General features: G+C 44.8%; 1 protein-coding gene across 2 annotated transcripts; it reads left to right on the top strand.

The window, feature by feature from the left end:
- Window positions 1-236: 236 nt before the first annotated feature.
- Window positions 237-13,977, top strand: GINS4 (GINS complex subunit 4). Of its 2 annotated transcripts, none has more exons than XM_064585514.1 (8): window positions 237-418; window positions 1,030-1,143; window positions 5,486-5,572; window positions 6,341-6,379; window positions 8,972-9,069; window positions 9,236-9,324; window positions 12,318-12,408; window positions 12,499-13,977. In XM_064585514.1, exons 2-8 carry the CDS (start codon window positions 1,048-1,050, stop codon window positions 12,593-12,595), a joined length of 597 nt encoding a protein of 198 aa, XP_064441584.1. In that variant the 5' UTR covers window positions 237-418; window positions 1,030-1,047; the 3' UTR covers window positions 12,596-13,977. The 2 variants fall into 2 exon arrangements, with proteins under 2 accessions (XP_064441584.1, XP_045735850.1); XM_045879894.3 differs by having other exon boundaries at window positions 238-418; window positions 6,341-6,454.
- Window positions 13,978-14,166: the final 189 nt, after the last annotated feature.

Below are 14,166 nucleotides of genomic sequence, written 5' to 3'. Positions count from 1 at the left end.
AGCCCGTTCCCCGCCCAAGGCTGACTCCGCCGCGCCGCTGCAGCCGCGGTAGCGACGCGCCCCCTCCCGACCGTCCCGGGTAATGTCATCCGAGAACGCACCCTCGGCCGGCCGGCCGAGGTGGGCGGGGCTAACCTCCCTTCGTGAGGCTGTTGGGAGAACGGACCTCGGAGATCCGAGTCCCCGCCCCCGAGCCGTGATTGGTCAACGCCGCCCGAGCGCGGTGACGTGAGGCCGGGGCGGAAAGTTTGTTTGAAGAGCGCGAGAGCTGGGAAGCCCAGGGTCGGCTACGTCCGGGAAAGGCCTTAAGATTGTTCCGCTGCCAGGCGCTCCTTGGGAAACGGGGGCTGCTTCCTCGCGACTTTTCGGCACTAGCCGCGTGTTAGTCGGAGTGCCTCTCTGCCTCCCTGGTGCTCAGGTGAGCGTCCGAGTGGAACCTCTGGTAGTGTGTGTGTTGGGGGAGGGGATTAATGTGCTCCTGGCCCCCAGACTGGAGAGGAGCGGGAGGAGTATGCTCTGTTTCCCCAGTGCTCCGAGGACAGTCTCTCGTTCCCACCACCCACCTTCTTAGCATTTGGGATCACTGGTCTGATGGTGCTGGGCCTCGTGGCTCTGGCTGATCAGTTCTCGCAACAAGTTAAAAGTACCTGCTGTGAGTTAAGCACAGGTAATTATGTCCCAGTACTTACGAGTGCCGGGAACAAAGCAGATGCGTGATTCCTATTTGAACTGAAGTGAACACAGCCCCTAAGGAAAGGACTCTACCAGGAAGACAGGTATTACGTGGCGTGACGGATGCTCACTTCGAGGGGTATGGGGAAACACTTTTAAGGGGTGACCTCTTTGAGAAACTGATATCTGACCCAAGTTTTGAAGGAAGAGGCAAAGAACTGAAAAGAATCAAAGCCTGTGAATTGACTGGCGACTGCTAGTGAGCCTCTGCAACACCCGCGGTAGATAGACAGTTGCCTATTCTTGCAAATAAATGGAAACCACACTGCAGGGTGTTGGTTCTTTTATTTTCATTAGGTACCGGTTTCAGAGAACATGACGGAGGAACTGGACCTCACAGGACAGGACTCTGATGTGGGTAGTGAAGAGGTGGTCCTAACTCCTGCAGAGCTCATTGAAAGACTGGAGCAGGTAAGCATTAATAATAGTGGTTATTTCACAGAGTCATTGTGAGGGGTAAATGAGATAATATATGTAGAATGCTTGCTTAGCATATTGTTTGACCCACGATAAGCACTCAGTGTTAGCTGTGAGGAGTAATAATCCTTACAACAACCCAATGAGGCAAGTATTACTGCCCAAAATGAACCAAGTCTCTTTGACTCCAAAATATCTGCTCTTAATGTACTACACCTGCTGCCTTATTCTTGCCTTCTCTCTTTAACAGCCCCTTTCTGGAATTCTCTGTTTATTACTCTAGTATTCTTCATTCTGTCCTACCATGCATGTCATCATGAGTGACAAAAGGAAGATAATTTTAAAATTATATCTTATATGATAATTCTTACTGTATGAGTAATTCTTCATTTGTATTTATAACACAGACCTTTCTGAAAAGCTGGTGAAAACTGGCCCTTTTTCCCAGAATATGTATACACACACATCCAGAAATTTTGCATGTAATTTCAGGAGATTCACAGACACCCTGAAATCTGCCCACCTAGTTTAAGAGCCTCTGCTTTATTAGGAAAGGATTCATGAAACAAAAATCCTAAAGCACAAAGCATAAAGGAAAAAATGGATACATTCAACTACGTTAAACTTGAGAACTTTTGTTTTTACACCTTGATGACAGTAAAAAGACATGCTGCAAAACTGGGAGAAAATATTTGCAATATTAGTATCCACACTATATAAACCAACTTTACAAACTACCCAGTAGAAAAAAATGAAGTCTTTTTTTTTTTTTTAAAGATTTTATCCATTTGACAGAGAGAGACAAAGTGAGAGAGGGAACACAAGCAGGGGGAGTGGGAGAGGGAGAAGCAGGCCTCCCGCCGAGCAGAGAGCCCGATGCGGGGCTCGATCCCAGGACCCCGGGATCATGACCCGAGCCGAAGGCAGACGCCCAACAACTGAGCCACCCAGGCGCCCAAAAAAATGAAGTCTTAACAGGCATCTCCCAGAAGTGGAAACCAGGATGGCTTACTGGCCATCATATGGAAAAGATGTTCAATCTTTTTAGTAATCAGGAACATAAAAATTTAAATCCCAAGGAGATACCACTTCATACCCATCAGATAGGCAAAAATGAAAAAGGTGAACAATATAAAGCAACATATAAATAAAACAACATAAAGGATTGTGGAGCCATTTGCACACTTGTTTACTCTGGTGAATTGGTGTACTTTGAAAAATAATTTTGTTATTGTCTTATCAAGTTGAAGGCACACGTATCTTGTGTCCCAGGCTTTCTACTCCCAGGTACATACCCTAGAAAAAACTTCCAGGAGGCATGCACAAAATGTTCATAGTATTGCTTGCAACAGTTAAAAACCAAAAGTAACCCAAATATCTGTCAACAATAAAATAAATAAAAATTACGATCTATACACACAATGAGAAAAAAAAAAAACAGCAATAAAATGAATGAAAGATAGCTCCTGCAACAACATGGATGACTGTCAAGAGCATGGTGTACAACAATAAAAAATAAGTTTCTGAAGAAACCACTTATGCTAAGCTCAAGCATTTGCAAAACTGTTCGAGGCAGAGCTCATGGCACATGCTGGTATGCTGCAGTGCGTCACAATGTTGACATCTGTCCTCTGGGACGGGGGAGCCCCCCAGACTGGTTGCCTCTCGTGGCCATGAGGGGCTCCTTGGAAGGCAGCACAGCTTCAGCTTGGCAGTGGGTGAGCAGGAGTTACATCTCGGGCCTGAAGCTCTGTTGCAGTGCCCTGAGTGCAGCCGAAGAGTTGGTCCATAGCCTGGACAGCTGCTGTGGCCGGAGCATAGCCTGAGGAGCCACCTGACAGCGCCCCTGATAATCACAGCTCCAGGAGCAGATAGAGGATACTCATGAATGCCTGTTAAAAAAATGATTTAAGGGGCGCCTGGGTGGCTCAGTCGTTAAGCGTCTGCCTTCGGCTCAGGTCATGGTCCCAGGGTCCTGGGATTGAGCCCCACATCGGGCTCCCTGCTCCGCGGGAAGCCTGCTTCTCCTTCTTCTACTCCCCCTGCTTGTGTTACCTCTCTCGCTGTGTGTCTCTCTGTCAAATAAATAAAATCTTTAAAAAAAAATGATTTAAAAGTTATTACCTACAGTGCAAAGCTTCTCACTTTAATAAATGTATTCGTTTGCTAAGGCTGTATAATGAAGCATCACAGACTGGGTGGATTAAACAACAGACATGTATTTTCTCAACTCTGGATGCTGGAAGTCTGAAATCAAGGTGCTAGCACCGTAGGTTTCTTCTGAGGCTTCTCTTTTGGGCTTGTAGATGGCCATGTTCTCCCTTGTCTTCACATGGTCTTCCATGTGTGTCTATGTTCAAATTTCCTCCTCTTAGAAGGACACCAGTCTGGGGTGCCTGGGTGGCTCAGTCGTTAAGCATCTGCCTTCGGCTCAGGTCATGATCCCAGGGTCCTGGGATGGAGCCCCGCATCGGCGGGCTCCCTGCTCAGCGGGAAGCCTGCTTCTCCCTCTCCCACTCCCCTTGCTTGTGTTCCCTCTCTCACTGTGTCTCTCTCTGTCAAACAAATAAAATCTTTAATTAAAAAAAAAAGAAGAGGAAGGACACCAGTCATTGAATTAGAGCCCACCTAATGATCTCATTTTAACTTAATTACCTCTTTAAAGACCCTGTTTCCAAATGCAGGCACATGTTGAGGTGCTAGGAATTAGGACTTCAACATACAAATTGGGAGTAGAGAGGAACACAGTTTAGCCCATAACAATGAACAGATTGTCATTAAAAATTTGGATCAGGAATCAGATGTAGCTATTTCAAACATAGAACCTGATTATTAAAAAAAAAAAAAAAAACCATGGATTTAAATGCAAGTTTCTCACTAAATATTTTGAAAACATTTTGTTTGAAAGTTTTATAATATAAATTTTTCCTAATGTTTTAAAATTTTTACCAAAATAATTTCATAATGTCAATGAGAAATCCCCCTCAAGTCTACCCCGTTTTACCCCAGTGTACCCAACAAGTGCTATCATTTTCTTTGAAATCATTGGGAATCATTATGTAGAAATACAAACAAATGTAGTGAGACTATAGAAAATTAAATACTAACATCAGGCTAATGATTACCTTTGAAGAGGGAGGAAGACACAGGGACTTTTAAAATAATGATAAGACTTGTTAATGAAGTTATGTGTACACAGGGATTTATCTCTCTATTCATGTTATATGTAATAAATATTTCTGTACCTATTCAGTATTTAATAAGATCAGTTAAAAAGAAAAACTGCTTTGTAAGTCCTCTATGACAGTTCAGTCTTTTCTCATTTGTAATGCTCCTTGAAAATACAGACTTTTCTTTCTAGTTAACTTTTACAGCACTAATATAGGAGCTTGAGCCCGTGGGAAAAAAATTTATGATAGTAGCAATACCTACTATTTAATAATATGTCTTCATGGTGATAATTGGAGACGCAGAGACTCAAGGATGTCGAAAGGAATAAAGTGAGCCTGATTGCCATGTAATTCTGAGCTTTGCTTGAAACTAACTGTAATTGAAAGACAAGATTAGTTTTCGTCAGTCACCTGTGGATATTTCAGTTCTCTAAGCCTTGGTAATTTCTGAAATGTACCAAATATCTGGGCCTGAGTCATAAATTAAGGATTTAACCTCTTGTTCCAAAACTATTTAATAGTTGATCCTTTTATATTATGATCCTTTATACTCTTAGGCAGTTAGTAAATAATCTGTTTTCTCATTAATAAGATAAGGATAACTGTATCCATTCCTCTCATATTATAATAATGAATGAAAAAATATTTGTAAAGTACTCTAAGCTTCCCAAATGAGATGTGTAGATATAGGTTACTTCATCTCTCAAAATAGAAGGGTGCTGGCGCCCCCTCGTGGGAAATGGCCCGTGAAGTCGTAGGATCGTGTTGATGCTATTTGGTGAAGGGTACTGTTTGAACACCAGGTGGTGTTGCTCTCACTAGTAGGCATCATACTGGCAACATTTTTTTTTTTTTTTAAATGGTATTAGGGAACTGCAGAGGCAAACTGACAAAATTTTTGAAGTGAACAGTGATTTTTTTTGCAATTTTGGCTAAATATAAAATTGTAAGCACAGCCTTCCCACTAAAAGAAATAGAAAAGCCATCATAAACATAGCTTGTTTACAAAGCATTTCCAGTATTTCCAACTCATAGGCAAATAATTTTCTTTGCCGGAAATAGCTGTGATTTTCACGGGATATGTACGAACTCACAGGGTTATTTTGCTCCATTGTGAATGATACTGATATATATATATTTGGCGGGGGACATTGATTGTGTTTTAGGCCTGGATGAATGAAAAGTTTGCCCCTGAGCTGCTGGAAAGCAAGTCTGAGATTGTAGAGTGTGTCATGGAACAGCTACATCACATGGTAAGAGTTGCTTATCTCGGGATTACAAAGGAGGAGAACTTTAAAAGGGTTTTGTCAGCATAGTGAGAGGTTGAAGTATGATACCAAATCTGTTTTGTTTGGCCCAGCCTAATGGGTTTTTTTAATATTGAATTAGTTACCTGCGTTTATAAAGCATGAGTATTCCTATGACTATCTGCACATCAGCTTCCCCTGAAAAGTCTAAAACCCTCTCAAATCTGGGCCCATGTTTCTATTAGAGAACAGCTGACCAGAGCAGGGTAAGGGCCATCCCCTTTCATGTGCTCTGTTCCCCACAGTCCCTACCTACCCACCTTTCTCAGATAGCTTGCCTGCCTAGCCCCCATAGACGCTTGAGTTTGTGACCTTCGGCTTAGATGGGCTGGGCTTAAGTCATTATTAGCCTCAGACTAGCTTTACAACATTGGTATTTTGCAGTTTCTCAATTGGTGATTTAACACTGCCCTTAGACATATCTTCTGTCTGCTATATTATCTCCTTTACAATTGGGCCGGAGTTCTTCTAGGCCCTTCCCACTCACCATATTCAGATTCTATTCAGATGGTTGTTTTCTAAAAGTAAATGAGTATTGTTTGAACTTTTTATAATGAGGCTGTAGTTTTTTGGTTCTCCTTTGACCTAAGTGTAGTCTTCGAGGGCTCAACGTTGCCGGTGATGGTGGTCCCTGTGCAGCTGTGCAGACTGAACGAGAAACGTCCTTCTTCTGAATACCATGTTTTTTATATACTTCATTTTCTCTTTTAATAGGAAGAAAATCTCAGGAGAGCCAAGAAGGGGGATCTGAAGGTCAGTATCCATCGAATGGAGATGGAGAGGATCCGCTATGTCCTTAGCAGCTACTTGCGGTGTCGGCTCATGAAGGTTTGACACGGAGATACCTATAGTTAGTGTTAAGGCAATGCAGTGTGTAATATGGACTGAGCGTCTTGGGGAGACATCGGGCTGGGGCCTGGGAGAATCCAGGGCCTGAAGATGCTGCAAAGCCCCAATATCAGGGTAGCTAAAGAATAAGGAGGGCAAGAGATTATTCTGGAGAAGCCTAGATGGAACATACATTGCACACCTCCGGGGACATATTTGTAGTCTTTGTCTGCTGTGTGAAAGGTGCCCCTGGAATTACAGCACAGAGGTGCTGCAGAGTCGTTTGCATTGGTTGACTAGGGAATACTGACCAGAGGCAAATAGTTTCAGAAATTATTTTGCAGCCATTGTGTAGCCAGTGTCAAATTGACCATGATAACTTGACATTCAGCCATAGTTATGAGGCCATCTAACTTATGAAAATGAAATTGCAAAACGTTCTTGTTTTATATGATGTTTATTTTAACTCGGAAAGTTCTTACTTCTTTGAAGTATCTTCTCATTTGGTTCCTCTTGTTCCCTTAGTTATTACAAAATGAATACATCCTCTTCTACATGAGAGTGCTCTCAAACATCTCAACCCTTTGTTTCCGTTTGCTCTCCTGGTTCTGACAAACCAGATTTATCCTTAAATCATACCACCTGCAGCTGAGTACAATATTCCATTTGTAGTTTGGCCACTTTTGTGAAAAACAGGATGATCACTTCCCTTATTCTGGATATTAAACTGTAGTAATGCCACCCAGTATCACATTAGTGTATTTCACAGACACATCACACTGTTCTTTCTGCACTTGCCATGAACTCTAACCTCTGAAGCTTTTGAGTTACCATTTTCCCATCTTGTCACTATCCTATATTTGAATGGTTTGATTTTTCGACCCCTAAGTGTGGGACTTGATACTTACCCCTCTTATGCTTCATCTTATTAAAGTGGGCCGTTTCCCTGTTCTCTGGATCCTGATCTTGTCATTTAATATATTAGCTGTCTCTAACATTTGATATCATCACCTTATGTCAAGTTTGACAAGTATGTCATCAAAGGTCTTACCTGATTCATTAGTAGGACTGGGCCAATGACAGGAGAGTCCACCAGAGACTTCCCTACAAGTCAACATCTGTCTGTTGAATCAGTGTCGTTTCTTCAGCTACTTCTGAGTCTATACTGATCTATACTCTCACAGCTCGGCTTTACACTTTGCCCCCAAGGATGTCATAACAGTGGTGTCATGTGTTTTGACAAAATGGAGATTAAAAAAAAAATATGCCTCTCCACCCCACCTTCAACTACCAGGCCACTTTTTTTTTTTTTTCTTAAGTTGGATAAATCCTCTTCATGTTAACCACTTAATTTTGAGTTCACAAACCAACTCTTAAATGATCTGTTCTAATATAATGCCACATACCCATGTGAAGGCCATTAATCTGTATTTGAAGGTTCCCCACCTTCTTTGTATTTTTGGAAGTTGGGAAATCGGCCCGCCTCTGCTATTTCTCACTTCTGTGAGCGCAGTGATTGTGAGACTGTGAGACTGCTTGCATCGGAGGTGCACTAAGTGACGGAGGGCAGTTGGCGTGCGCCAGCGCAGAGCGCTTCATGCTCCGAAACACCGCACAGACGTTCATTTATCCTGGAATGTAATTGGTCCAGGCCAAAAGACATGAACTCCTTTAAGCAGATAAGGGCTCCTCTGTCTTGGCCTGGGTCCTCGTCCCATTGTCATTTCCCTACTTACATTTCCTTCCACAGAGAGCCGTAACAGCACTGACTCTGAGTGGTGGCCTGATCCCTATGCAGTTCCTGACCACTTATCTTCATGTAGCTTTTAGCGTTTTATTTTTTTTTCTGTTTTGTTTGTGTTTTTTCCTGGTAGTTCTTATCATTTTTTCCTAGCCTTGCCTCACTGTGGACTTCATCCTTGCTGGTTATATTCTTACAATTAAGAGTCACTGTTGTCGGGCAGCTGGGTGGCTCAGTTGGTTAAGCGTCTGCCAGGGTCCCAGGGTCCTGGGATCGAGCCCCACATCATGCTCCTTGCTCTACTAGGAGTCTGCTTGTCCCTCCCCCCCTGCCCCTCCCCCTCGTCATGCTCTCTTCCTCTCTCAAATAATTTTTTTAAAAAGTCACCATTCTCTCTGCTTATGTATTCTATATGTGTCTTGCCAGCTTTTGTACATGCTTCATCTCATAGAACAACCTGTGCAATTGCCTAGAAATGTTAAATGATATCCCCTTCTCTCCCTCATTAATGTCATTTACAGTTACATTTTCATATTTTCTTTTATGAAAGCCTCTCATCCTTTTTAAGTGGTCTTCCTTTTTAGAGCCCTTATCTTTGCTCTGCATTCTTTGAAACCTGCCTCCTTGAAATCTTGGAAGTCTAGAAAGGGTCTTGACTGTGAAGACTTGCCATTTTTGAAGTCAATTCTAGGTTAACCTCAACCTATTTCAGAAAATTAGTATATTTGACTCTCGAATCCTGACATATTTACACAATGCTTTTTATTTATCCTCAGATAGAGAAGTTTTTCCCTCATATCCTTGAAAAGGAGAAAACACTCCACGAGGGGGAGCTGTCTAGCCTTTCTCCAGAGGAGCTGGTCTTTGCCAAACAGTGAGTAAGCAGGACGCGTGGGGACTGCTTTCTTTCCGTGGCTTGTGAGCATGAGTTTTGGTGGTTGTCTCCATGAAGCTGATGGCTGGACCACTGTTGTGTGTCTGACAGCCTGGCGGCTCCTGCCAGGAGGGTAGTCACAGTGATTTGAGTTCCTCTCTTTCAGGTACATGGCTAACACAGAGACCTACCTCAAGAATGTTGCCTTAAAGCATATGCCTCCTAACTTACAGACGGTGGACCTCCTGAGGTCAGGTGAGCAGAGCACTCTCTTTTCAGACCTATCTTCAGGTGCCTTAGAATAAGATCTTCATCTTTACTGTCTAGCCTGGAAAAATAAATATGTAGATAAGCAAAAAAGAGAAGAGAGGATGTCGTTTGGTTTAAAAACAAACAAAAAATCATTGCAGCTCCTGGGTGGCTCAGTTGGTTAAGTGTCTGACTTCCGCTCAGGTCATGATCTCAGAGTCCTGGGATCGAGCCCTGTGTTGGGCTCTACACTCAGCAGAGAGTCTGCTTGTCCCTCTGCCCACTCCCAATTCCTACTGCTTGTGCTCGCTCTCAAATAAATAACATCTTTTTAAAAAAATCATTAAAAGCAGGTGTAAGGGTAGCCTTTTCAGCGTTACTTTTGTGGTCTTTAGCTTAGGTTGAAATTCTTATGACTGTCATTAAAAATGCAAACTCATTCACATACGCAGTCATTCATTCCTTCAGCCAGTATCTACTGGGCATCCACACCGGGCTAGGCCCTTCTGAGCACTGAGGAGCAAAGGGGTCTGCTCTCAAGGGGCTAGCACACTTTTCCTCACAGATTCCAGTCCATGCAGGGACCATCTAGCTATCCAGAAGGAGTCAAACAGGAGGCTAGAGACCTTCAGTGACTCCCAGTCACTTCCCAGCCACCTGGAGGAAGGGCCCCCAATATTTTCGTTGTGTGGGGCATCTCATGGAAAGAGGGGCAGGGCTAAGAGCAGGAGGAGAAAGAGAAGGCAGCGGGGGGGACACAGCCAAAGCCACCTTTGTGCTCGCCTGGCACAGTCCCCTTAACATCCTGCTGAGCCGAGGGAAGGGAATTACGGTAGTCACTCTCAACCTCGGATGAGCCAGCTGGGGACCCCCTGACATCCAGGTCAAAGTCCATACCCCTCAGTCATTCATAGTGTGCCCTAATCCCAGCAGGACTTCATCAGGCAAAATTGCCAGACCAAATCAAACGGTTCTCCAGGGGACCGGGATCCACCTTGTTCACAGCCTAAATGTAATGCGCTGAGGCCACAAGTTCAAGTACAACTGAGCCCTGGGAATTGATCTCCCACCTAGCCTGTGCTGGGGGCCACCCTGTGACCCCCATGGCAGGTGGAAGAGTTAGGGCAGGACGGATGGAGACATGGTTCCCTGGGTGTGTCAGTCAGCTCAGGCTGCTATAATGAAGTACCACAGACTAGAGCAAACATTTCTTCTCTGGAGGCCAGAAGTCTATGATCGAGGTGCTAGCAGGGTTGGTTTCCTCTGGGGCCTCTCCCATGGTTGCCCATCTGTGCTCGTGCACCCCTCGTGTCTCTTCCTCTTCTTTATAAGGACACCAGTCCGATTGAACTGGGCCCTACCCTGACGGTCTTGTTTCAACTTAATTACCTCCTTAAAGGCCCTATTTCCAAATACATTTCCATCCTGAAGTACTGGGGTTAGGGTGTCAACATATGCATTTGTGGGGAAGGCAGGGGCAGGTGCAGCCGATAACACCAGGAGCAAGGTAAACCCATAGCAGATTTGTGGAACTCTGAGCTGGTCATTTCGGTGAACCTGCCTGAGGGAAACAAAAGGTCCGGTCCATGTCCACTTCCGCCACTTTTTGTCTACATCTTGGAAAAAGAGGAGTGAAGCCAGGACCGCATCCCTAATCATTGCTCAGTGCTATCGTACCTAGTTGATTAAAGCAACCATGAATCTAACTGAATTCTACTAGATGCTGGCCGACACCTCCTAAGACACATGTCACTTGTCCCAGATCCCTTCCAAGGACTAGAGCCAGGTCCCTGGAATTGGAAACTTGTAGAGGGGATCAACCTGCCTCAGTGAAATCAATCTTGCTTGGTTAGCCCAGGTGCTCTGAGTCCCCTTCAGGCCTCTGGAGCATTGTAGACCCTGCAGGCAGAGTGGGGGAAGGCATGTTGAAGGCATTGTAGACCCTGCGGGCAGAGTGGGGGAAGGCATGAAACCAGTCTTGCTTGGTTAGCCCAGGTGCTCTGAGTCCCCTTCAGGCCTCTGGAGCATTGTAGACCCTGCGGGCAGAGTGGGGGAAGGCATGAACCCAAGCTGGGTTTCCTGGAATAAGTAGCTGCCCAACCGGGTCAACTGGCCCTGTGAAGTTGGAGTGTCTGTGGCAGGCCCCAGACCCTGAAGCGGCCCAAGGGACCCCCTTAGACCTTTGGAGCCAGTTATCCTGAACCCCCACCTGTGGATGAGGAAATCAAGGGCAATATGAATGCTGAGCTAGGCTTTTAGAACTGAGAGTTATCCAGTAGGTTCTCAGAACCTGCAGTTGGTGGAGTCCTCTGGGTACACATGGAGCTCCAAGAAATGAAGAGCTGTCGAGCAGCCCAGCCTGGGGCCCCTCCTTACATGCAGTGTTGGCTGGTAGTGGAAGAGGCAGCAACGTCTCACCCCGGAATCAACCAGGGAAGGACCGCTTACAGTGAAAACCTATATTCCGTCATCTGGCACTCAAGACTATCCCCATGTGACCCAATCTTTCTAATGCTCTCTCCTACTACTACTATGTATAAAAATATTTTCTCACTAGATTTATACACTCTTGCCTCCCAAAACTGCGTGCATATTTCTGCCTTGGCCCTTGCTGTTAGCTCCCAGGCTCACTTCCCTCGTTGAGTCTGCATTGACGTCTTCCTCCCCACTTGCCTGAGGGACTGTGCTACCAGTATGAGGCTTTATCAAATGCTGCCGGTAGCCCTTTTCAGAGTGACTGTGTCACGCTTCCTTGTATCTTCCACAATGTGCACATTTTACATACTTGGCGTCTGTTGAATGAGCCATTGCTTTGTGAGGCCCTGGATGGCAAGCGTGCTGTTTCTGTAAGGAGCCAGATCTCTCCTCAAGTCACCCTCCCGGCAAAATGCTGTCACATCAGGGGTCCCTTAGTGCTCGCTACAGTGAATCCCAGCAGCTTTCCCAGATTGGTCTTGTTGGCTGAGCATTTTCTGACTGCATTATCGTTTCTCTGGCAGTTCCCAAACCAGATCTAGATTCATACGTGTTTCTGAGAGTGAAAGAACGACAGGAAAACATCTTGGTAGAACCAGAAACAGATGAGCAAAGGTGAGCAACATGTGACCTTGACGGTGGGAAATCTGCCTCCACTGGGGGGCATCAGCACAGCTCTGCAGACATTATTTCCTCTTTTTTCAGGGACTATGTGATTGACTTGGAGGAAGGCTCGCAGCACTTGATCCGATACAAAACCATTGCACCCCTGGTTGCTTCTGGAGCAGTTCAGCTGATATAAAATCAAAAGTAAATACACAATGACAGCATGGAACCCTAAAGATAATGTGTAAGATCTCCTTACCGCTTTGTGCCTGCAGACGGCAGACTTTTCCAGCAGTGCTGTGGGTCACCTGGGCATTGAGGAGCTCAAGGCACGATTCCTAACTTGCCACACGTCCTCACTGCCATCCTAGCCACAGTCAGCAGATGGAGCCATCGCTCTGCTGATTCCGCGTGCTGGCCGCTCTGGCCGAGCCCTCTGAGACGCTCACTTTGTGCGCCTTTTTCCTTCGTGGTATTTCTTGAGCTAAGGGAAGTGAGGCAACCACAGTTCATAAACAAGCCTCGCTGCCTATGATTAGGGGGCAGTAGTTAGCCCTGACCTGAGGGTGACCGGACAGCTCTTTCACCTCCCCAGTAAGAAGAGGATAAATGCAGTAGAATAACAGAAGATGAAATATCTTCTAGATTATCTCACTGGATTGTGTGAACTAACCTTCTGGAACCTCAGATACTGGACTTAAAACCAATTTCTGCCCTGGTGGGTACTGAGAGTCACAACTAAACCAAGAAACCATTACTGAGTTTCAGTTTTGTGCCAAAAGGAGCCTCCGGCCAGTTCTCAGTTTGTAGCCTAATGAAGTATGTATTCCCTGCTGCTAACCTGCAGCCTTCCCCGAATCTCGGGCAGTTTTGCCAAGCCAACCTCCAGGCCATCTGGCCATTCTTGGCCAGGGATCTGCTAACAGCAACATTAACTATCCTATCTTGTGACCTTAGTAACAGCGTTTCTGTTTTTAGCTCTACTTTCTCAAGGGAAGCAGATGAAATTAACATGAGCAGAGAGTATCACAGTGATACCTGAAGGAAGGATATAGAGACAGTGGAGCGGTAGAGCTCTATGCCGTCACCAGCTCCCACCATGTACGTGCCAGGCTGCACAGAAGACTTAAAGGTCTCTACAAAACCACAGAGTGCATTGCTCCATTTCCTAGGCCACCACTTTAAAGGAAGAGGGGTTTAAATCAGTTGTTTTAAGATAAAGGGGAAGTTCAATTTCAAAACCAAGTAGGAAAGGAAATGAAGTGGCTTAGTGTGACATTGACTTCACTTTTCCAGTTTGTGGTATTTTGCTCCATTGATAAGAACTCATCATGAAAGCATGAGAGATGGTTTTTCAATAATTGCGTCATACTTCATCGTAAGCTTGTTGTTAGCAAGATGGCTCTTCCTGAGAAGTGCTGGCAGGTCCGGATCTGGGTTTTTCCAGCCACAGCAATCATGATTCAGCTGTGACCTTACAACAAGGTCAGCTGTTTTTACTCTGTGCTCAGGCTCCAGCAAGCAATGTAATGTGACTTTGGTGCCGTCAAACTTCCTTATGTGAGGTACACAAGTTAACCATAGAGCTTTCAGAGTAAACTGTTAAGCATGCACATTGTTTATCCATTCTTAATATAATGTTCTTTAATTTTTCTTGGGAAGCTAAAATTCCAAACATTTGAAATGCTTCTAGAATTGATTTTTTTATATATTGTGGTAAAAGACACATAACATAAAATATACCATCTTGACCGTTTCTAAGTGTAC

The sequence above is a fragment of the Mirounga angustirostris genome, unplaced genomic scaffold, assembly GCF_029215605.1.
Source record: "Mirounga angustirostris isolate CCGP_5_RB_7025 unplaced genomic scaffold, mMirAng1.0.hap1 SCAF_2, whole genome shotgun sequence".
NCBI lineage: Eukaryota > Metazoa > Chordata > Mammalia > Carnivora > Phocidae > Mirounga > Mirounga angustirostris.
Note: the sequence above shows the minus strand (reverse complement) of the source record. Positions and strands in the feature narration are given on the sequence as shown.